The following is a 24,535-nucleotide window of genomic DNA, read 5'->3' as shown; positions in this document are numbered from 1 at the left end:
GTTTAACAAAAATGCTTATCTCGTATGTAGACTATAGACTTGATTTACTTGCTTTTTGATTAATAATCCTTGTCTGCTCAACTACAGCAGTACAGTGTGAGTGTGAAGATTTTTACAATCTTTTAAAGTGATTGTAGGGGCTGTTTGAGTGTTTTGTTTTTAAATCAAACAAGCTTGCCATATCACCCAAATGTCCATATTTACAAGGACACCATTAACTTGAAATCTAATTAGCTAAAAAAAAAAAAGCTGGGACAAAGGTGAAATCCTTGTCCAGTTGAAGTCCATAGCAAAACTCCCATTGACCTCAGTGGGGCCAGGATTTCGCAAAAAGTACTCTAATGTGCTATACCTGCCCCGGGGTGTCCTTGATTATAAAACAAAAAAAATCCTATCCTCTTTTCTTTAAAAAATAATTTTCCCTTCCCTATTGTGTGAAAGAAAACTCAGCACAGATTTATCTAGTTGACTGTAGGGGAAGCAGTGACATTAACTATATACACAAAGTGCTGTCAAATGCACAAAGTAGGCAGACTAACAACATTGAATTTTTTAATGATCCCTTTCAGATATTGTTATTTTAGGTGTTATGTGTCACAATAATAGGGAAAATATTTTCAGTCAGAAGTGTAATTTAATAATAAAATATTTAGCATCTATATCATTTTTATTCATAGATCTCAAAGAGCTTTACTGGCAAAAGTAAGCATTATTTATCTCCAGTTTACTGATGGGGGACACTGATGCAGAGAGATGAAGTAACTTGCTCAAGTTACTGTCCTTTTACAGCCAAATTTTTATTGAAATGTTTGAGCTGAAGATTAATTTGCAAGTTACTTCATAGTTAACAGTCCTCACCAAAGGAGTTGCCGTAAAGTTGCTACATAACTTCTTCCAAACAGCACTGAAATTGTTTAAAAGCATGTATCATTAAAATACGCTATCATATAGGTAGCATAATTGGGTGCTTTCTAAATTGATAGGCATATCATGTTACTTTCACTAGTAAACATTATTCTCTATATAGATAAACTAAAATATTTCCAAGGAAAATTCTAATCTAATTAAATAGAAGATTAATGATTCATATAAGTATACTTTGCTAGTACTTATGAATGCAGGAGAAAGTGAGAATTATCATGATCTTGGACTTGCTGGTTTCACCCTGGACCAGTGACAAAGAAAGCCCTACTAGATTAACTTAATAATAGAGGTGTGTTCATTTCTCCTATTTTTCAGACACTAATAAGCATCTTTAACAATACCTCCTATAGAGAGATGTGTAGTTATGTGCCCACTACTGTGGTGGTTAGACACAAGTTGTGTCTCGGCAGTTTAGGGTTTTCAGAGTATGATCACGCAAATGCAGATGAAACTGTACTAAATCTTTCTAAATGTCGCTCTGCCTTCTTAGCTTACAATAATATTAAATGTAAATAATGTGGACATTTGAACTTTAAAAAAAAAAAAAAGTTACCAAAAGGGCATTGTTAATAAAACATAAATACATGTCAAAGCCCTTTTTTTTTTCAGAACAAAACAAAATGGGAAATGGCTGAATATCATTTTATAAAGTATATAAAATTCACAGTTTTGGCAAGAGAACAGCTTCTCTGAATTACATTTGAAGCAAATTAAAATGGCAATGTTATAAACTGCCTCAAACTGAAGAATGGTGGGTGTAACAAAAACAAACAAGAAAGCAAATGAAATAATTTACTTAACTGCTGAACCTTGTCTTATATTTTTGTTGTTTTCATGCAGCTAACACAAATCCTGCGAACTGGACAGAACACTTGGGAAAGTAAAAACATCCTTGCTGTTTCATTTGCTCCACTAGTACAACCCAACAGGAATGACAACAGCAAACGTGATACTGTGGGACTGCGTAAGTGTCATCTGTTGTGGCTTTTCCTTTTTGGCACATCTAAGTTTATTGTGCCTGAGCTGGTATCCCTGTCCACAGAGTGGGGAGGCTGTGTTATACAGACATAATGCACTAGAATGGGAACGTATTGTTCAGAAAAGCTCTAGCCCTCTCTGGTTCTGATATATAAAATTTCTGACTTGTGTTCAGCATCACTAAGACACAAATCTCTCTGTATCCAATTAAGTGTATTATTTTTTTATATTTTAAATTAAAACAATACAGTGAGTTTCCTGGTCTTTCTCTCCCTCCCCCTCATTTTTTCTTGTGGACATTCCCAAAATCCTACTGTTGACATAGAATCATAGAATATCAGGGTTGGAAGGGACCTCAGGAGGTCATCTAGTCCAACCCCTGCTCAAAGCAGGACCTATCCCCAACTAAATCATCCCAACCAGGGCTTTGTCAAGCCTGACAAACCTAAAAACCTCTAAGGAAGGAGATTCCACCACTTTCCTAGGTAACCCGTTCCTGTGCTTCACCACCCTCTTAGTGAAAAAGTTTTTCCTAATATCCAACCTAAACCTCCCCCACTGCAACTTGAGACCATTACTCCTTGTTCTGTCATCTGGTACCACTGAGAACAGTCTAGATCCATCCTCTTTGGAACCCCCTTTCAGGTAGTGGAAAGCAGCTATCAAATCCCCCCTCATTCTTCTCTTCTGCAGACTAAATAATCCCAGTTCCCTCAGCCTCTCCTCATAACTCATGTGTTTCAGCTCCCTAATCATTTTTATTGCCCTCTGCTGGACTCTTTCCAATTTTTCCACATCCTTCTTGTACTGTGGGGCCCAAAACTGGACACAGTACTCCAGATGAGGCCTCACCAATGCCAAATAGAGGGGAATGATCACGTTCCTTGATCTGCTGGCGGTGCTCCTACTTATACAGCCTAAAATGCTGTTAGCTTTCTTGGCAACAAGGGCACACTGTTGACTTCTATCCAGCTTCTCATCCACTGTAACCGCTAGGTCCTTTTCTGCAGAACTGCTGCCTAGTCACTCGGGCCCTAGTCTATAGCAGTGTATGGGATTCTTTTGTCCTAAGTGCAGGACTCTGCACTTATCTTTGTTGAACCTTATCAAATTTCTTTTGGCCCAATCCTTTAATTTGTCTAGGTTCCTCTGTATCCTGTCCCTACCCACCAGCGTATCTACCACTCCTCCCAAGTTAGTGTCCTCTGCAAACTTGCTGAGGGTGCAATCCACGCCATCCTCCAGATCATTAATGAAGATATTGAACAAAACCAGTCCCAAGACCGACCCTTGGGGCACTCCAGTTGATACCGGCTGCCAACTAGACATGAAGCCATTGATCACTACCCTTTGAGCCCAATGATCTAGCCAGCTTTCTGTGGACTTTATAGTCCATTCATCCAGCCCATACTTCTTTAACTTGCTGGCAAGAATACTGAGGCAAGAATACATCTCCCCTCACAGTCCACCAAGTCCACTTTGACTAAGCACAAATAAAACATATACAGTTAATACTTGATGCTGCAGAGGATGGTGAATGTATGCCCCTTGTTTTGCATTCCAAAGAGCAGTGAAACATTGTATAAATCCCTCTTCTCCCCCAGAGTGGAATGGGATGGCCAGAAGCACCATATGCCTAGTGGCTGATGGTTAGCCTCTGTGCCTCTCTATAGTCTGTGTCTTGGGAAGGGGGCCAGAACATTTCAGGGACATGGAGATGCTTAACAAATGGTGATTGGGATTTTCTTTCTCATTCCAACACTTTGGATCAATTTTTTTTAAAGGTATTTAGATGTGGTGTCTGGTGGGATTTTCAAAAGTGCCCAGTTGCTCTTCTCTCTTCAGCCATTTTTATACACTTTATACTATCCTCTGACCAGGGTTCTCAATCCAATTCAGTCATATTCCCTTGATGGTGAAAAACACTTTTCAGGCTCTCTCTGCTACCTTGCTTCAGTTCTCATGATATAAATTCATTTTTTTTTTTCAAATCCTCTTTCCTGCACAGAGGTATAGGCAGGGGGAAAACCTACTTCTTGTGTTCCAGATACAGTATTTTGAAAGGAGGCAGTGTAGGAAGGAACTCAAATGTGAAATGGCAGCATTATTAACAGTGGTAAGTAACCTGTCATTTAGATCAGCTTCTGTACCAGATGACAAGATAGCTAATGTGACACCAATATTTTAAAAAGGCTCTAGAGGCGATCCTGGAAATTACATGCCGCTAAGCCTAACTTCAGTACCAAGCAAATTAGTTGAAACTACAGTAACTTCTCACTTAACATTGTAGTCATGTTCCTGAAAAATGCAACTTTATATGAAACAGTGTTAAGCGAATCCAATTTCTACATAAAAATTAATGTAAATGGGGGGGAGGGGTAGCTTCCAGGGAAATTGTTTTCATCAGACAAAAGACATTATATACAAATATAGTATAAGTTTTAAACAATTTTAAACAAACAGTTTAATATTGTACACAGCAATGAATGATTGTAAAGCTTGGTTGAGGGCCTTGAGTAAGAGGATGGAACATTTCCCAGGGAATGCCTTGCTGCTAAATGATGAACTAGCACTCGGCTGAACCCTCAAGGGTTAATATAGTTTCACACTCTACAAGGCAGCATAGATTGAGGCAGGAGGGAGGAAACCCAACAGATGCAGGGCAGTTGCTGCAAACACTTCCCTGCAAAAACTGAACATGATGATGAGCCCATGCTATCCAGCTGGAGCACACCACTCAGTACATGCACAGTTGCACAGCTGCTGACTTTCAAAAGTTCTGGGGGGCGCATGCATTAGTGAGAGAGAGAGATATTGCCCCTTTAAGTACGCTGACCCAACTTCAAGTACATTGCCCTTTTAAGCAGATCAGACAGGAAGCAACAGCTTCGATCAAGCTCCCTCCATTCTGTCCCGGAGCCCTGTCCCCTCCTCCGCTTTGTGGAGAGGGGGCACAGAGTGGGGGGTGGAGGGCAGGAGCAGGGGAACATCCTGATATCAGCACCCCTTTCTCCCCCTCCCCCAGTAAGCAGGAAGCCTCCAGGAGCAGCTCTAAGGTAGAGGACAGGTCAGGAGCAGAACAGCAATGAGAGGAGGGACAGTTGAACTGATGCTGGGCAGCTGCTGAACCACATACCTTACAGGGAATTTAGGGGAGCTGATGGGAGGGTGGGGCTGCCGGCCTCCCCGGTTCTAATCCCCACAAGGAGAGGCTGCTCTTCCGGAGATTCCTGCAAGCAGTGGACAAAGCAGTCAGCTGCCAAATGCCATTATAAGGGAGCATTGCACAACTTTAAACAAGCATGTTCCCTAATTGATCAGCAATGTAACAACAAAACAACATTAACCGAGATGACTTTAATTGAGGAGTTACTGTATAGTAAAGAACAGAGTTATTAGACACATAGGTGAACACAATTTGTTGGGGAAGAGTCAACATGGTTTTTGTAAGGGGAAATCATGCCTCACCAATCTACTAGAATTATTTGAGGGGGTCAACAAGCATGTGGACAAGGGGGATCCAGTGGATATAGTGTACTTAGATTTTCAGAAAGCCTTTGACAAGGTCCCTCACCAAAAGCTCTTAAGCAAAATAAGCTATCATGAGCTAAGAGGGTAGATTCTCTCATAGATCAGTAACTGGTTAAAAGATAGAAAACAAAGGGGTAAGAATAAATTATCAATTTTCAGAATGGAGAGAGGTAAATAGCGGTGTCCCCCACAGGAGTCTGTACTGGGACCAGTATTGTTCAACATATTCCTAAATGATCTGGGAAAAGGGGTAAACAGTGAGGTGGAAAAATTTGAAGATGATACAAACTACTCAAAATAGTTAAGTCCAAAGCAGACTGCGAAGAGTTAAAAAGGGATCTCACAAAACTGGGTGACTGGGCAACAAAATAGATGAAATTCAGTGTTGATAGATGTAAAGTAATGCACATTGGAAAACCTAATCCCAACTATACATATAAAATGATGGGGTCTAAATTAGCTGTTACCACTCAAGAAAGAGATCTTGGAATCATTGTGGATAGTTCTCTGAAAACATCCACTCAATGTTCAGCGACAGTCAAAAAAGCTAACAGAATATTGGGAATCATTAGGAAAAGGATAGATAATAAGACCAAAAATATCATGTTGCCTCTATATAAATCCATGGTACGCCCATCTCTTGAATACTGCATATAGATGCAGGTATCAGAGTAGCAGCCGTGTTAGTCTGTATTCGCAAAAAGAACAGGAGTACTTGTGGCACCTTAGAGACTAACAAATTTATTAGAGCATAAGCTTTCGTGGACTACAGCCCACTTCGGATGCATGCATCCGAAGAAGTGGGCTGTAGTCCACGAAAGCTTATGCTCTAATAAATTTGTTAGTCTCTAAGGTGCCACAAGTACTCCTGTTCTTTTTGCTTATTTCAATGGAAGATGGTGTCTGTGATTTGTCAGACATTGGCCTACAGCTCCTAAGCTACAATTCTTGGCTCAGCTCCGGCTGTTTTGGTCTCGTACATGACTACTTTGTGCAATTCTTGTTTTGTTTCCATCCTGCAATTGCAACAAACCAGTACATAAATATCTTGGTCTGGAGCCAGTATTGCCATTGCCTGATTTGCTCATCTTTNACTACAGCCCACTTCTTCGGATGCATGCATCCGAAGAAGTGGGCTGTAGTCCACGAAAGCTTATGCTCTAATAAATTTGTTAGTCTCTAAGGTGCCACAAGTACTCCTGTTCTTTTTGCATATAGATGCAGTTGCCCCATCTCAAAAAAGATATATTGGAATTGGAAAAGGTACAGAGAAGGGCTACAAAAATGATTAGGGGTATGGAACAGCTTCCACTGAGGAGAGATTAATAAGACTGGGACTTTTCAGCTTGGAAGAGATACGACTAAAAGGGGATATGATAGAGGTCTATAAAATCATGACTGGTGTGGAGAAAGTAAATAAGGAAGCATTATTTATGCTTTCTCATAACACAAGAATTAGCAGTCACCAAATGAAATTAATAGGTAGCAGGTTTAAAACAAGCAAAAGGAAGTATTTCTTCACACAATGTACAGTCAACCCGTGGAACTCTTTGCCAAAGGATGTTGTGAAGGCCAAGACTATGACAGGGTTCAAAAAAGAACTAGATAAGTTCATGGAGGATAGGTCCGTCAATGGCTATTACCATGCTCTGAAGTGTCCTTAGCCTCTGTTTGTCATAAGCTGGGAATGGCGATGGGATGGATCACTTGATGATTACCTGTTCTGTTAATTCCCTCTGAAGCACGTGGCATTGGCCACTGCTAGAAGACAGAATATTGGGCTAGATGGACCATTGGTCTGACCCAGAATGGTCGTTCTTACATTCTAGCTGTCACAGCCAGAATAAAACAAGCCTAAGTAGGAGTCCAAGCCTTGCTTATTAGAACCAATATAGAACATACTTAATACAAATATGGAGGGGCATGTCATGTGTTGTACTGACAGTTACTGCAGCCCTTCTGTGAGCCAATCAAATCATTCTAAAGGCAGAACAGAACTAGAAGACTGCAAAGGTTGCACTAAAAGGAGAGTCCTGGTGCAAGCTTAACTGTGGAACTACTTAATGTTAATCTCTGTACTAGACAACTAAAAGTTGTTCTTTATGGTCCCTATATGTATATTCCAAATGTGGGTGCAAATGCACTCCATGTGCTGGAGCTGGAAGATTTTCTTAGCAGTATTCGTTGACCTGCACATGCGTCATGCGTCTCCTAATGCTCGTAGCTGAGGGTATAATAGGTTGTGCAGATCGACGCCTATCCAGTTCCCTATTACCACCATGTGGCCTGAGTCAGAACCCTAGTTCTTTCACACTCTTAGTTTAAGAGAGAGACTTTTGTCCATTTGTATATAGTTGCTTATATTGTTCGTTGTTGTAGAATTTCTCTTTTCTTTTAACCCTGCATCAGCCCCCTCCTCCCCCGGACCACCCAGGGGAACCTTCACATCAATGCATTCTCCAACAAGAAGCAGACACCCTTCTCGTGAAGGGAACCATAGAGTGGGTACCACCTTCCTACATGGGAAGAGGCTTCTATTTCTCAAAGTTCCTCATACCGAAGAAGGGCAGAGGGTGCCGCCCCATTCTCAACCTTCAACTACTGAACACCTTTATCAGAAAATCCAAATTCTGTATGGGACATTGGTATCCATTATCCCCTGTCTCTGCTATGGGGCCTGGTTCGTGGCTCTCGACATGGAGGATGCCTACTTCCACATTGACATTCACCCAACCCACCAGAAATTTCTCTATTTCCGTGTAAGGGGACGCGACTTCACTCCATCGTGGTATGAGCTTTCCTCTGGCAGACTGCTTTGCAATGCTGATGGCCATAATTGCAGACGTACGCCACAACCCATGCACCATGGTCCACTGTTGTCTCTTCCTCCTTGGACATATGGCAGCCTGTACCTCTGTGTGACCCTGCAACCACGTCTACATGTGCATTGCTTCCAAACGTTTGGTCTGTAGATGAAGAGGAGCAAAAAGGACTGCTTGGAGGCCAAACTCATTGTCCCCCCACCAGACAGTTCTGGTCTCCCTCATAGGGTGGACCGACCCTTCCAAGGTCATAGTCGGTACCCCCTTCACCCTTCCCACCCCACAGGCCATGATTTAAAACAGATTCCTCCTTCACGGATTGGGGAGCCCACCTAGACCATCACATAGCCCAGGGCATCTAGACACCACAAAGGGGCCAGGATGCAAATAAACGTGCTAGAACTGATGGAAGTCTGTTTTGCATGCCAGGCATTTCTTCCTCTCATCCGTTCCCGCCATGTTCAATTGCTCTCTGAGAACGTCACAGCGGTCGTGTACATCAACAAGCAGGGCAGCGCCAAGTCTACCTCTCTCTGCTCCCAGTCCATCCACCTTTGGAACTGGTGCATCAAACACCATGTGATATTCCACACCATGTATCTCCCAGGCACCCAAAATTCCCTGGCTGATGCCCTCAGCAGAATTCTCTGTGTCAGCCACGAGTGGGAATTGCACAATGCCACACTCTGATACTTTCCCCACAAATGGGGATCCCCACTCATGAGAACCACAAAGTGCCCCTTTATTATTCCAGGGGGAGCCATAAGGGAGGTGTGACCGGGGTCCTAGTGGGGAGCCAGCTATGGTCACTCAATTAGGGTGAACTGCAAAGAATGGGGAAGACAAACCCCATAAAGCTGGTGGATATTCCAATACTTAGATTCACCAAGCCAACATAAAACAGCTTCTTTATTACTTTACTGGTTACTCAGAAGTCCAAACAACACAGTTCCCTTATTAGTGATCCAGCCTCAGGCCTCCATCCAGGTACCTGCATCACATATAATGAAAATTTCTGTAAATCTTATTTCGTCCTATAAAAGAAAAGGTACTACCAATCCCAAAGGATTGGACACATTACCTCCCAGGTTAATGAATGTTTCAGATCTTATCCAAATACACGCTACAGCCAATTCTTATTAACTAAACTAAGCTTTATTAAAAAACAAGAGAGAGTATGGTTAAAAGATCAATATACATACAGACATGAGTTTGATTCATTGAGGTTCAGATTCATAGCAGAGATGGTGAGCTTTGTAGTTGCAGAGTTCTTTCAGAAATAGTTCATAGGTTATATTCCAAGGTCCGAATCTCAAATTCAGGGCGTACCAGCATAACTGGGACTTCAGTCTTGCAACTCAAACGTCTCCTGATGAAGCCTAAGCAGATCTGAGATGACAGAATCTGATCCCAAGGATCTTTTATACAATTTCATGTCTTTTGATAAGTTGGAATTCCTCAGGGAACAAAAGGTAATTAGGATGACTTTGAAGGAGGTCCATCACCAGTACTTAATTCTTATAGCTAACATAAGGCCATTTGCTTGTTCCTCCACCATTCACAGTACATTTCAAAGAGAAAAATATCCCGTGTTTACAATTCATTTAAATGATAGGGTGTTCTTTTGACCTCTGAATTATCAGAATACAGCATAGACAGGGACTGTTGATTACATTGTCGACTCTACTCATACATATGTAAATACACAAACATCTCCCCTCATGTCTTTTGAGGGTTATTTATTTTGCAGGATGTTTAACCCTTTCTAGCCATGTGTCACAGGAGGACTCATAGAGCAGTGCTCTTCTCCCCCGGATGGGCAACTTCCGTTATGCCTTCCTCCTAACCCCCTCCCACAAATGCTACGCAAGATTTGCTGAGCTACCATAATACTTATAGCCCTGTTCTGGCCCCATCAGTTTTGATTCACGCACCTCCTCGTACTCTGCACCTCCACACCACTCCATCTCTGAACGCTTTTGGATCTCCTCATACAAGATTGGGCCAGGGTCAGCATCCCAATCCAGGCCCGCTTCTCCTCACAGCCTGGTTTTTGGATGGGGCTAAGAGTAGACAAAGCATGCTCCAAACTGGTATGACAAATCCCTAACCAGAGCAGGAGGGCATCCACTAGGGCCTGTTACCAAGCTAAATGGAAATGCTTCATCTCATGGGCTCACCGCCATCACCACCCACTGAGTGTGATATCCCTATTTATTGTCCTCCACTACCTTCTTGAACTCAATGTCAGGCCTGTCCCTCAGCTCTATAAGGGTCCACCTAGCAGCATTCAGTGCCTTTCTCCCCCCATGGACAGCGCTTCAGTGTTACACACACTACCACCATTCATTTCATGACAGGTCTCCTCAATACCTTCTCACCAGTACTCAAGCCCCCTTAATCTCATTCTCTTCACCCTCATGAAGCCCCCCTTCAGCCACTAGCAACACACTCCCTCTGCCATCTCTCTATGAAGGTGATGTTTTTAGTTGCCATTACCTCAGCTAGATGGGTCAGTGAACTGGCGGTCATGATGCCTGACCCACCCTGCTTACAGTGTTCCACAGTATTCCTTATGACTATACCCTAAATTCCTCCCAAAAGTAGTGTCGGAGTTCCACCTAAATCAGTGCATCCACCTGCCTGTGTTCTACCCCAAGCTGCATGCCTCCCACGTGGACAGAGTCCTACCCTCCCTCGACATCTGCTGTGCACTTCATTCTACATTCTTCTAGACCTGTGCTTTTCGTTCTTCATCGAAACTATTTGTAGCCATTGCTGACTGATCCAAGGGCCAAGCCCTTTCCTCCCAAACAAATCTCCAATTGCATCCAAATCTCCAGGTGCATCCATGAATGCTACACGTTATCCAATGTACCGGCGCCTGATGGAGTCACAGCATACTCTATGCAAGTGGACATCTCGTGGCAAGACATCCGTCATGAAGCAACATGGTGCTCCATCCACATGTTCACGTCCCACTATGCCATAAGCCAAGCAGCAGCTGCAGACAGTGCTGTAGGCCATGCTATACTACAAACTATACTTCCTCTCACATCCTCACACCCACCTCCATGCTGATCACTGCTCTCTACTCACCCATATTTGGAATACATCCAGGGACCATCACTCGAAGAAGAAGAGGAGGTTACTTACCTGTAACTGCAGGTTCTTTGAGATGTGTGGTCCCTATTTGTATTCCAATATCCGCCCGCCATGCCCTCTGCTGAGGGCTGGACTACTCAGCGGTAAGAGTGACACTGGAGAAGCATCAACCCTCACGACCCTTGCCTGTGAGCACGAGGGATGCACGTGCAGGTCAACAGACACTACTACAAAAACCTTCCAGCACATGGCTCAAACACACACCCACGTTTGGAATATTTATAGGGACCACGCATCTTGAAGAACCTCCAATTAAAAGGTAAATAACCTCCTCCTTTTGAAAATGTCTTGTTCCTGTCTGTAGAATAAATATCTTTAAGTGAAAATGATTATGGAAGGTGTCTCTTTTTTTTCTTATACAACTTCAAAGCCCATTATTGCTACTATTTAAATTTAAAAAACAAGTTTCCATTTGAGCCAACCAAAAACTTTCTCAGCATCAAAAGCTTATCTAGGGTCTTATTCTCTTATCTAGAGCTGAATTTTTAAATGTCAAAATGTGTTTAGGTGCTTGGTATTAACTGAGCTATGTTGACCTGTTATAAACTAAATTGAAGTGCACAATCAGTGTTCCAGGCCTTTAAACACAATCTTTGTGAGGAGTTCATAATCTACATTTAGTATAGCAAAATGAGTCTGTAAGCACTGTAAAACTTGGAGGCTTCCCCTCCTGTATTAATGTAGTTGGAGCTAAGAGATTTTTTTGGCATGGAATCATGAGGGATAATGTATTGATCTCACTAACACACATGCCCATATGTAAAGCTTTACTTTACCATTCTTAGGAGATAATTGAGATAAATGATTCCTGATGTGATTGAAGGAACTTTCTTTAAGTCCTCAAGACCTTACAAATATTTTTATTTCCTTTAGGAAACCTAAGGGAATATTATCATCTGTATATGTAGTAGTAGAAATAATAAAATGGCTGATTTTATGTGTATTTGGGATGAGAGGATTTTGATTTTAGGTGTTGTTTCATCCTATTAGTTTTATGAAGAAGGAAGGCTGAGAGCTCATTGGCTCGTATGCTTCTCTTGGGACCTTTACTTTCAGACTTTTATTTCAGCATTGTATCAAATAGTTTAATTTCTCCTGTGATTTATGAAGGGCTCTTTAAACTTTCAGTCCCATTTGTGGTAGGAATGTCTACTAGTTCATCTTCTTTAACCTCCAAATCTTTTATCATTTACAAAGCTATAAGTGAAGCATGGCCTGAGACCAGGACTCAGTAAGCTTGTGATTTAACAAACGTATCTTTAGAGGTTTTGTTCTTTTAAATCAACATGTTGGGTTTTTTAGATTTGCCATTGAAATTTCCAGAAATTTGACTAAAATCCTTTTTGCCAGTACTAGAATCAGTGTTTTAGAGGCAGAACATCATAAATATTACTCTTCTCCATTCCATTTTTTAGCACACAATTGAAGCCTCCATATGCATCTGTAAATATTGGAGGAAGCAGCTTTCTCTGAAATGTATCTGACTGTTAGATTATTTTTTTTAAATCCAGTAGTGGGAGCATATATAATTTTTTTTAACCAATTTGGCCTCTTCCCCATATCATTTTTCCATACCTGAAACTGGTCTATTTCTGTTGTATTGTCCCAGACGTGCATGAAGAAAGACGAGGACACAAGGGATATTGTTTCACTCAGCTTCAACTTTCTTTAACTCAGTCTGGAACTATCCAGCAATAATTTGTCCAAGTAGATCATACTTTCTTTCATAATGTGTTCTGCCCGGAGGGGGTGGGGAGGCAGAAGGGGTTGCCATCAGGCTTTTCTTTTCTTCCCCCATACCACCCCAACCCACAAAGCTGGTCCCAGAGCTATTGCTGGGACTCACTTCCCTCCCCTTGTACAAGGATTGAGGGAAAAGAGGTTGTCTGATACAGGGAAAAGACATCAGGAGCTCCTTCCCATAACTCCTGGGTCACTGGGGAGCTGTGGGAAAAGTGGGAGGGAAAAAAAACACCTATCCAAACCAGTCTGGCAGCGATGGAAGAATTCCTTCCCTGCCCTAAAAAGGCAACTAGTGCAATGCAGACAGCAGATCAGAAACCTGGTCCTACTCTAATCCCAGGAGAGGGAGCCGTTGCTCTGGCCATGTAGTGGCACCCCAACCAGGAGGAATGGGCTTATATTTCCTCCCCTTGGGTGTGCGTGATTCAGTGAACTTCTACTTGGCAAGTCTGAAGAGCACATCAGCTGAGATGCACCCTCCCAGTTACACTCCACCCTTCAAAAACCATAAGTAAATTCAGCTCACATAATGTTACTGATCTGCTACATGGTTTGTCAAAGGTTGCCATACTTTGCCTTTTATATTTGCATATCGTAGAAAGTCTTCAAATTGCTGTTCAGTATCATACTTTATCTTTCTGTAGCAGTTTCTTACTTTTAGAAAATAACAATTTCACTGATATGGCATGCATAATTTTTCTTTTTCCTCTTAGCCCCATGTGCTGTTAGGAATCTACAGGACTTAGCTCGGATCTACATTAGACGCACTCTTAGAAATTTCATAAATGATGAGATGCAAGCCAAGGGTATCCCTCAGAAGCCCCCACCAAAACGAAAACGCAGGAGGTGCCGTAGACGCAGGATTAACACCTATGTGTTTGTAGGCAATCAGCTTATTCCTCAGCCTCTAGACAGTGAAGAGGATGAAAGGATGGAAGAAGACAACAAAGATGATGATGATAAAGATCACAATGAAGCCTTGAAGCCAGAGGAACCTCCTCGAAATTTATTGCGAGAAAAAATTATGAGTCTACCGCTACCCGAATCTTTAAAAGCATACTTGACATACTACAGAGAAAAGTAACTCGTTTTAAGTAGAAACAATAATGCCTACTGATAGCTCCTTTATTCTTGAAAATGTAGCATTTATTAAGAAATAGATGGACAAATATCATTAGTCTTTCAACAAGACTGAAATACAGTGATAAATTGTAACTTCTCTGTCTTAACTTTGCTACAAAGACTTGTATTCGGTAGTAGAGAATCCCTTTTTAAAAATCTATTTTTCTTTAAATTTTGAGAAATACAGTTTTAACTCTGATAGAAAGATATTCCAAAGCAGTATGCAGCATTAATCAAGACTTGGCATGGTAAATCTTTTTTGATCTTTAACAGATTTGTATTGATAGAAGGGTAAGTGAAATTTTATATGTGCTAAATAGCTGTTGAACAAATGCATTCTGACTTGAATAACAGTTGTCTGCGTGAGGTTTTAAACATGCACACAGGCATTTCTCATGTAATATTGAAATTGTACCCTTTAAAAACATTTATTTTACCATGACTTTGTTGCAGTCCTTATTACTGTGTTGATATAAATGTATTCCAAGAAATACATAAGTGCAATAACTGTATACAGACATTAAATGAGCTGGCTTTAATGAAATACAAAAATTCAAGTTCTGAAATGTCAGGTGACCCTGTTACTTTTGCATTTATATCTTTTGCCAAAAGATCTTGAGAAAAGTGACCATTTCTCTCGGAGCCTTAAGGGAACATCATGTTGAATATAAAGCGAAAAAGATGCTTACTAAATCCCTATTTGCTTAACTCCATACTACATTTTCAGTATTTATAAATAAAGACATTTTCTCATTCTCAAGGGTTTTAAGACAACTTATTTAGTTTCTTTCTAAAATTCACAGTATAGACACACAATATTTGGTAATAAAAAGATTGTAATTTAGAATTAAATGATTTATATTTACTACTTTAATAGAATAGAATATGAATAAAGTTTAGCTTGTATTGCTTACTTGGATAGCTGTGATAGTAGAATTTGTTCAGCAGATGCACTTTAGTAAGTGGATTTTGTATTTCATCTAAATATTTCTCTGAGAAGGCAGGGTTGTGCTGGCCCTATATTTGTTTCTGAACACAGCTCTTTTTAGCTCATAAATATTCACAATCTTTTATATCTATCTGTTGGAAATTGAGAGTAGCAGTTTAAACTTCGGGACCCATAGAGTGCTCATTTGAATATTTCCCCTCCACCTTTTCCTTCCCATTTGGTGAAGTTGCTTGCAGTTTTCTTCTTGGCCTGATGGAGTGCTTTGTGCATTTTTGCCCACTTAATATTTTGAGTGTATTGTAGCATAGCCATGAGGGAGAATGCAGTTTAAGAAGGAGGCATGATATTCAGTAAAAGCCACTTCTATTGGAAACCTCTGTCTGTTGGACCTACTGGAAAACATTCCTCTTAGAGAAAATTTCTGTGCAATATATTTACTGTTGTGGTAATATTCATTATTAAATCCATCAACCATTTAACCATAAGATAAAATCATCACCATTGCAATTATTATTTTCATAGCCAGATATTACACATCCAGTGTATAATCCCATTTTCCAATAGTCACTTAAAAATTAAACATTGTTTCAGACTTTAACAGTGAGATAATATTTAGTCCTGCTACAGATTGGACACTGATTTTTGATTGTGCATTTCATGCTTCATTTACCATTTTAAAAAGTGTGTCTTAGTAATATTGAAAAGGCAACTTGATGAAAGGCCTATTGTACCAGCATGTGGAGTTTTTTCCACAGCATATTCACAGCATGAATAAATAAAATAAAAAAAAAACTGCCTTTATTTCCTGACATTATTTTCACAGGTAAGAGATAGTTTAGATGTTTTCCTATAAAATGATACAAATGGAGTAATTGTGATGGCTTAGCTATTGGAACCATTGAATATAATCTTTAATTAAATATTTTGTTTTTAGATGGAATTAAACTTTAAATAATCTGAAATTCAAGATGTTATACTTTCCAGGTAGCCTGGGAATTTTGTGTTCTCCCATTTCCAGAATCAGCATCCATATGTTCAAGAGTTTGAAGTTACTAAATATAATTTACATATTTTCTTTGAGAACTTTATACAGGATGCTTTTGAAGAATGACTTTCTGCATTGTTTTTCACTCTTGTATACTTGGTAAAATAGACAATGGATGATTTGTCATGATTATTCACTATGTAACTTTTTGAGAGTCACTGAAAGTTTCTTTTGTGTTTATATGTGGATTTATTTTACACTGTTGAATTTACATTTACATTAAATAAAAAAGTAGAAATGCAAAATGAATCAATTGTCTTTGACATAAGTTGATAATGGGACATTATTGCAATAAAAACTTTTTCTGGTGGCTTGTGCTTACTCAAACTTGTTTTTTCATGGAAATGATTTCATTTGTGTTTGGTTTTCATTTTCAGTCCATTCTTATTCAGACCTCTGGTAGCTTTTTAATTAGAAAACAATGATATAATTGAAATGGAATAACTACTACAATGGGGAAGAAATGATGATGCATCCTTTCACCAGTTTTGGAATTAGAAGTACTACATAAGACGAGATTTGGTAAGAGCCCCCTACCCCTGGGTGGCCCCTCTGGTATAGGACACGTGTATTCTCAACTTTATCTGGTGGGGGATACAAAATTCCTTTGCTATCTTTCCCTTCCCAAATAAAAATTGCTCCTTTCAGCACTACACTCAAGTCCAACTGTGTATTTGGAAAACAGCCTGCAGGGAGTCAATACCCCTTGGGAAAGACAGTCATTGAGTTGGTGAAAAAGGGCATTTATTCCTAATATCCAAAAGAGGGGGTTTCATGCCCATTTTAAATTAGACTTCAAACAGTAAACTAAATCTGCTCTACCTGGAAGCAGTCATGCCTTTTGAAAGGAACACAGATATAGGCTATGGATTCTTGCAGATTCTCAGTCAAGAATCGACGGGTACAAAAACTTCCTAACTGTCCGAGTGGTTAAGCACTGGAATAAATTGCTTAGGGAGGTGGTGGAATCTCCATCACTGGGGATTTTTAAGAGCAGGTTAGACAAACACCAGTCAGGGATGGTCTAGATAATACTTAGTCCTTCCTTGAGTGCAGGGGACTGGACTAGATGACTTCTTGAGGTCCCTTCCAGTTCTATGATTCCACCTCTGATGTGTGTCAGATTTGTAATTGGGAAACAGCACTGGTTGATAGGTACCTGTGTTCAGAAAATGCCTTGTAGCAGTAAATGAATAAGTAAAGTGAGGGACAGGTGTATTCATAATTAGAGTTGGTTTTCATTTAAAAGAATACTGATTGTTTATTTTTTTAACTGAAGATATTTGATTATTCAGCTGGAAACCAAACATTTTGAGTTTAAAACAGTTTTTGAGGAGGTGGGGGTTGATCATGGAAAACATTTTTCTCAACAACAATTTCTTGCGAAATGTTTAGGTTTTAGTAAAACACCCTTTTTCAATGAAAAACCTGTGTTGAAAATTTCTACTGGTCCTATTCATAATCTGAATAGCTAGCCTATCAAGTTATGTTGGAAATGAACCAAGAACCAGACACTTCCATTTTTTATTAGTATAAAAAATTTGCTATGTTTGAAGCTAAACTTGACAACGTTTCTGGTTCTTTCCTTGAGGAATCTTGTCCGAGACTTCCTAGACACTGCCTTTCATGTTCCAAGACAGTCTGAAACATGGGGAATCTGGCAGGAATAACTTGTCAGAGCCAACAAGTGCTGGTATGGGCTGTGCTGTGAATGCTGTTAAGGTAGGGCAGCTTGGTGCACAAAAGGCCTCAATAGCTGGTAGTTCCTCTAGCATCTGTCCAGGAACATTAACACCTGAGGTCTTGGTGAACTACATACATATACTATGTGGCTCCAGATTATAGGTGACTCCAGTGTCTCTATGGCCTAGCTTGCTGCTGATCTCCAGTTTAGGCTTGGATTTCTAAATTTCCTCCCACTCGGCTGGTAAAGGCTATGCGTACGTGTTGTCTCTAGCTGCATTGCCCTCACCTAACGGGAATTTCCATTCAAAGTAACTATTCACTCCAAGGACAGCTGTGCACAGATGTTCTAAACATTCGGGCAGTCTTGACCTCCAGAGAGATGAGATCCCAATAGGTAGTCCTGATCCCAGACCTGCAGAAGAACTCAGTATGGCTCAAAAGCTTGTCTCACCAACAGAAGTTGGTCCAATAAAAGATATTACCTCACCCACCTTGTGTCTCATATTAATATCCTGGGACTGACATGACTGGCTACACTGCAGAGTAGTGATCGAGACAGATTCTAACTAAACTGTTAAAATAAACAAATGGGAAGGATTTGGATAGGGGAGAGGAGCAGGATTATGCCCCCTTTGTTAAACCCTGCAGGCGTAGAAGTAGGCAGCACCCTACAACCATTCCACTTTACAAGCATGAGAAGGGAAACAATGCAGTGCAGATACAGTCAGTCAAATAGTCATAGTCTCATGCTTGTGCTTGCTAAACCAGGAAGTGGTGGCTCAGATCCGTCTCCAGTGGAGGACTAGAGAAATCTATGAGTGTGCTGAAAAAGCCACTGCTCTTCCACCCACCTCATTAAGAAAATGACTACCTTGTGGAAGAACACCTTTTTGAAAGAGTGGAGAGGAAAACTCAGTTATGTTTTTGCTCTAGTACCTCTGGTAACAAAAGCATCTAACCAAACTCAGTTGAGATAAAGATTTGATCATCTTTAACTTGCTGAAAAATACAATTCTCAACTTTGTTGGGGGTTAGCAGTGACTGTATCAGTCTGGCCATAGGCAATCACTCAAAACCAGGGCCTCTTTCTATGTTCCAGCCCAGGATCCTCCTCAGTGTATGGAAGAGGGTAAATATAGAGGTAGTGTTTCTGAGCACATGTTTCAAATCCATCCAAGTCTACAAGGAGGGCTTAACTTTAAGGGGGGAAAGTGGACAGTGTGGGGTGGGGAGGAATGAGAGAACTGCTTGCCTACCCCTTTCAATAGACTAAGTCTGGTGCCTAAACCCATTTTAGGCCGATTTTGTTTTTCAAATATGCTTAGCAGCTATATTTTCCAACTTGGTTTCCAACGCTTAAAAATCTATCCATGTGCACATGAGATTCCTAAATCCATATTTAGGCACTTAATTAAGGCAGGCAGGCAACTTGAAGCTTGTTTCCTAAGTGTTCATTTGCCACCTCTTTTGGCCTATCATGAATACAAAAAAGATAAGGTTCTCTGCTGTCAATTGTCATGAGATGTGTGTGGAGTTGATGAAAGCTGTCTTTGAGGTACTCTATGAATGGACTGGAAAGTCTTTTTTTTTTTTTCTTTCCCCTGGTGTAACGATTTAAGCTTGCAGACTTCAATTTTTTGTGACTGACTGATCTACCTTATGCTATATCCTGCAAGGATAAGATAGAGTGAACACATGCTAAATTCCTATCAAAGGCATTTACAGAATTCCACTTTAATGAGCCAATAATCATGCTGACAACATTTCCCTCACATCAGTGTGCCCACAGCAGTGAGCCTTTTCTCTATAAACTTATGTGAAAAGGTCAGTAGGCTGTTTACTGGAGCAAACTAAAGCCCTTAAAGTCCACCTAGCTTTTATTCTTCTGATAATACGTTACCATGAGGAACCTATAAATGGCTGGCTGGCTGAATCCCTCACTTCTACAGCCTACCAGACCTGCATCTTAAAGGTCACATCAAGACTCATTCAATTCAGGGCATGTCAGCTTGGTTCAGATTTGCTAAAATCAGGGGATTTGAAAAGCAGCCACATTGTCTTCTCGGGATGCATTTACAAGCATTTTTGCTTAGATTCATCACCTAGATAGGAAACCAACATCAGCTTTTACATAACCTATTCTACAGCCTGGGGGTGCCAGATTCCATTTGCCGCCTTAGTTTTCCTGTATGTCTGAGATGTCTCTTTAAGTTGTCCACCTCTGGTAATTTGTGGCAAGTGTCTTTACTTTCTTCTGCATTGTTAAGACGGTATCTTAGCGTGGTCTCTCTAGTTCAAAATGTTTCTATTTTCCCCTTAATGCAAATTAGCCTTGTTTTTCTCTGCCCTCAGTCTGTTGTCGTCTTTATTTTCTTTGAGAGACAGCCTTCGAATTTGTAGGCCAAGATTTTCAAACATAAGCTAAAGTTAGGCTCTGAAATTCATATTTAGTCCCCTAAATAAGTGGCTTAATATTCCACAGGGCTGAGAACCCAGCAGCTCTTGTTATCAAGGGCAGCTGCCTATGAGCTCAGTACCTCTGAAAATCAGGCCACTTATTTAAGGGACTAAATATCAATTTAGAAGCCAAATTGTAGGCTTTCATGTTTGAAAATCTTAGCCTTTGGCTTTTGTCTCTAAACAGGGAGCATGCATTCCAGTACAGGTAGGCAGACATGCTCTAGCTCTGATAAAAATAACAGTGTAGCCAGAGGGTAGCATGGGGCTGGCTCAGTCTCCCCTGAACTCAGGTGGCTATCCTGAGCTGGCACCTGTGCTACCCGTTGGCTATACTGCTATTTTAGTGAGCTAACTTGAGCAGAGCTAGTGTGTGTCTACCACACTGGGCTGCACACTCCCATACCTTAAGAGTCTGAACCCACTACGTGGTGTCTCTGAAGAAAAAATTCTAACCTATAGCTCTTGCTCACTGAAACACTTAAGAGTTAAGTCAGGCGTGTAAGGTCTGCTACTGGTACCATGTAATCCAATACAACTTGCTGGGTGCTCTGCAGCTGAACCAGGGAGCCCTCCACTCACTGAGTGGTGGGAGTTATGCCAGATACCCATTTGAATAAAAACTAATATCCACTAAGGAGTAACTCCAGCACTAACTCCAATTTTTCCTGCATTGACATTTGCGCTGAAGGTTCAGAGATGAAGAGGGTTACAGGCAAACTTGCATGTTGGAATCTGAGGATACTGTGCAAACAATCCAGAGGAGTTCAATGACCCTAGAAAGATTACAATTACTGACAAAGAGCTGGAGAAGTTTTGCATCTATACAGCCACTCTCTCTGGAACCAGACTAGCTGACGCATGCTAGCTACGCGAGATGCATTACGCTGTCTTCTGGCATGTAAAAAGCAAATAAGACGATCACAAATGTGGGATCATTTTGCAGTCAAAAACTCATTAGTACCTATGATCAAATGGCCTGTTGCAACATCAGAACATACTATATTACTAAGAAGATCTTCAACAGGTGACTTTGCCAACATCAGTACATAGGCCCCCACACTTTCCTCCATCTCTGAAGAGAAGGACTTTTTTATCATCTACTCAACAGCGTCATCTGTAAGCTACCACCAGGACAGTGGCTCTATCCACTGGCATACTTCTAAGTTAGAGCCAGCTCAGATCACAAGATGTGGCTTCTATACACTTGCCCTCTTGAAGTAGGAAAAATGAATGACAGTGGGCGAAGTCTACTAGTGCTCTGCATCCCCTGAGGACTGTGCATTACCAACACCTACTTCTGAGGTGGTCACTGTCGTTATGTCGCGTGGATCTGGACACTGGCATTTAATAGTCACCCACAGAAAATATCTACAGGATGGTCTCCATACTCACAGTTTTCACAGTGCAGACTGTGATACAGACCATGGGCTTGCATGCTGAAAAATAAGGCATTCGTTATGGAATTTCATCATCCCCAACAAAACCATTGTCCAGTCATTAACACCAACAACACAAAAGACCAAGGAAGGTGTCTCCAACTTACTATGAATCTCAGAAGCTATGTCATCAATTGCATGGAACACACGCTGAATAAATATCCATATAGCTGCAATCTTACCTTTGGTAAAAACCCTGCCCAATGGACCTTAGTACTGGTTTATGGCATACTCTGAAGAAATGCTTCAGTTACTGACGCGAAATGAACAGCATATCTCCGTCACAACACAAACCCACCTCCTGAACAAGAAGTTTTGGTTCCGACCTTGCAAAGCTCTATTTTCCCATTTACCTAAATAAGTAATTTTTTTGTCCTCAGATGAGTAAAATCGAGCATCTTAACTGAAAAGACGTTACCATAAAATTTGTTCCTAGTTCTTGCAAATATCTATGATCACTTTGCAAGGCTGACTTGTGCCTGTTTGTTTCATTTTTGTTCCACCTTAAATTTATCTGTACTGAACTGCAGAAGCCATAGTCTGCCCTATCCACCGTGTAATTTTGGATCAGCAGCAGCTTACTGCCAGGGCCTTCTTCCCGGTTATCAAAGTGAACAAAACCAGGTCTGACAATGATCTTCATAGTAGTGAAGTGCTTCAGCTCATCTTCCTTCTTTTATGTCCAGGCTGGGTTTGTAGTTCATCTCGAAATCACACTTTCTAACCTTACAGATGTGCTCATTGTACTGTAGCACATGAAAAACAATTTCACTAGTTCAAAGAATAACACATTATACCGAAAGAGGGCAGTATTGCCACACAGGAAAGATCAAAGCTAAAACTGTTGACACACAACTATGTAGACAAGACAGTAGAATTAATAAAGCCAGCTCATGCCAATGTTGAAAATTACATAGCAAAAGCACTATTACCGGACAGCATCAGGTATTAAGTAAGCAAAAACATACCTTGGTCCCTTTCCCTTTGGCTGTAGTGTAGCAAGTCTTTAAAAGGAAAAAAAAAGCCCTCATGTATGACAGTCTCTTAGATGGTAATAACTGACCTATTTGGAAGGAAAGAGAAAAAGTTAGTTGAGATGGGCTGGAGCTGTTGTTCTTAAAGTCCAATCTTTGAGTTATATCAGTCGGCCTTTTCTTTAGACTAATTCAGCCATTCGGTCTCACTTTTCCCCATGAGCATGTCTTGTTATAAGTTATTGTGACGTTTTATGAACTTTCACTCACTTTGCACACTTGAGCTCACAATTCAGGTACTATTGCATGCCCAATTATTAAGACATGCAGCACAGAGGGAGGGAAATTTAATCAATCTTTACACCCTAGTCTGCTCCTGGATCTGGAAAAGGCCCTGGCATAATGTAGAGAGCCCCCAGGGGCTAAGTTACCGCAGTCTCCCTGGGCTGCCCAATGGACCGCAGTACTACCTGGAATGTCTACAATGCTGCATCCTGTAACCACTTCCTTCCTACCCCCCTAAGACAACGTTTCTAAGGGGGTCCTCAGAAGGCAGCCTTACAACTGTCTTCTTCAGTGCCTGTGTCAGGGGAATCCACCCCAGCCAGAACCTGGGCTTTCGGGGTCTGTCTAAACTGCAGTCACGGAGTGTTACAGCTGCTCGTGTGGACATAGCTGAGCTGCCTTGAATCTGACTAGCTTAGATACTGGAGTAGTGAAGCCATGGCAACACAGGCTTCAGCACAGGCTAACTGCACAAGTAATTACCCAGGGCGTCAGGTGGGCTGCCCCTTTAAGAAACTCTTGACTTTTTTTTCACCTACATAAAGGTACCACCACGGGGGTCAAGATCTCACCCCTAAAAATCAAACAAAAGAACCCAACTTGGGGTTGGCAATGCTAGCTCATGGCCTTAGACTGAACAAAAACATTGTAAAAATGTTTCTATATATTTCTTCTGACATTTTTCCTTTAGTTACTGCAGTTTCAAATACTTGTCCCCAGTATGACTGAATAAAATACTGTCAGTCAGAGACGATGTTTGCAGGAATTGATCAGAGATAAAACCATGAACACCAACCTTAAAGTTGCTAAATTTTCATGCAAATTCCTAAAATAAAAATTAATGGAATCAGACATGGAAATATCGCTTCAACTTTTTATATCCTAGCAGACTATTCAGTGTCATTATTTCACAAATGGGTCTCATGCAGTGTAGAAATGCTGAAAAAGATAATTAAGCATCCATTTAAAAAAAAAAGTTCTATCTTTGCTGCCGTGTAGCATCTACCGCAGTAGTATCTAATACGGTGTGTCTAATATCTGATACCGATATGGTTGAGAAGATCATTACTGAAGGCATGGAGGTTGTATCATAGGAACAAAATGTATGATCTGGAGAATAAAATTAGAAAGTACTTCCACATGTTGCTGAAAACTTCCAGTTTATAATTAAAGAAATGAAGAATTACAAAAAAATAAATTATCAAATATTTAGAGGATTGTTTTTAGTTATCAAACAACAAACCCCTTTCATATTTTACTTAATATATTTTGCTATTGCATTACGTAACTTAGCTTCATGAACCTTGCAGACACTTCCCTAATGCTTTTTGATGGTAAGATACTAGATTGCACATGTGGTTATTAAATTATTCTTTATTGTTTCTATTGCAGTAGCTCTTAGAAGTCTGTGTCAG

The 24,535-nt window shown here is 40.6% G+C and overlaps 1 protein-coding gene across 4 annotated transcripts in view; it reads left to right on the top strand.

The window, feature by feature from the left end:
• Positions 1 to 16,026, top strand: part of PCMTD1 (protein-L-isoaspartate (D-aspartate) O-methyltransferase domain containing 1) — an 87,837-nt gene extending 71,811 nt beyond the window's left edge. For 3 of the 4 annotated variants that reach the window (XM_034762907.1, XM_034762909.1, XM_034762908.1), the window contains exons 5-6: positions 1,765 to 1,888; positions 7,843 to 9,110. In XM_034762907.1, coding sequence (XP_034618798.1) covers positions 1,765 to 1,888; positions 7,843 to 8,405 — 687 coding nt within the window. In that variant the 3' untranslated portion in view covers positions 8,406 to 9,110. Of the gene's footprint in view, positions 1 to 1,764; positions 1,889 to 7,842; positions 9,111 to 13,876 lie in introns of those variants that run through there. The other variant, XM_034762910.1, reaches the window with a different exon arrangement.
• Positions 16,027 to 24,535: the final 8,509 nt, after the last annotated feature.

Source organism: Trachemys scripta, chromosome 2 (assembly GCF_013100865.1).
Source record: "Trachemys scripta elegans isolate TJP31775 chromosome 2, CAS_Tse_1.0, whole genome shotgun sequence".
Classification (NCBI taxonomy): domain Eukaryota; kingdom Metazoa; phylum Chordata; order Testudines; family Emydidae; genus Trachemys; species Trachemys scripta.
This window is presented reverse-complemented; position numbering and strand designations above follow the sequence as displayed.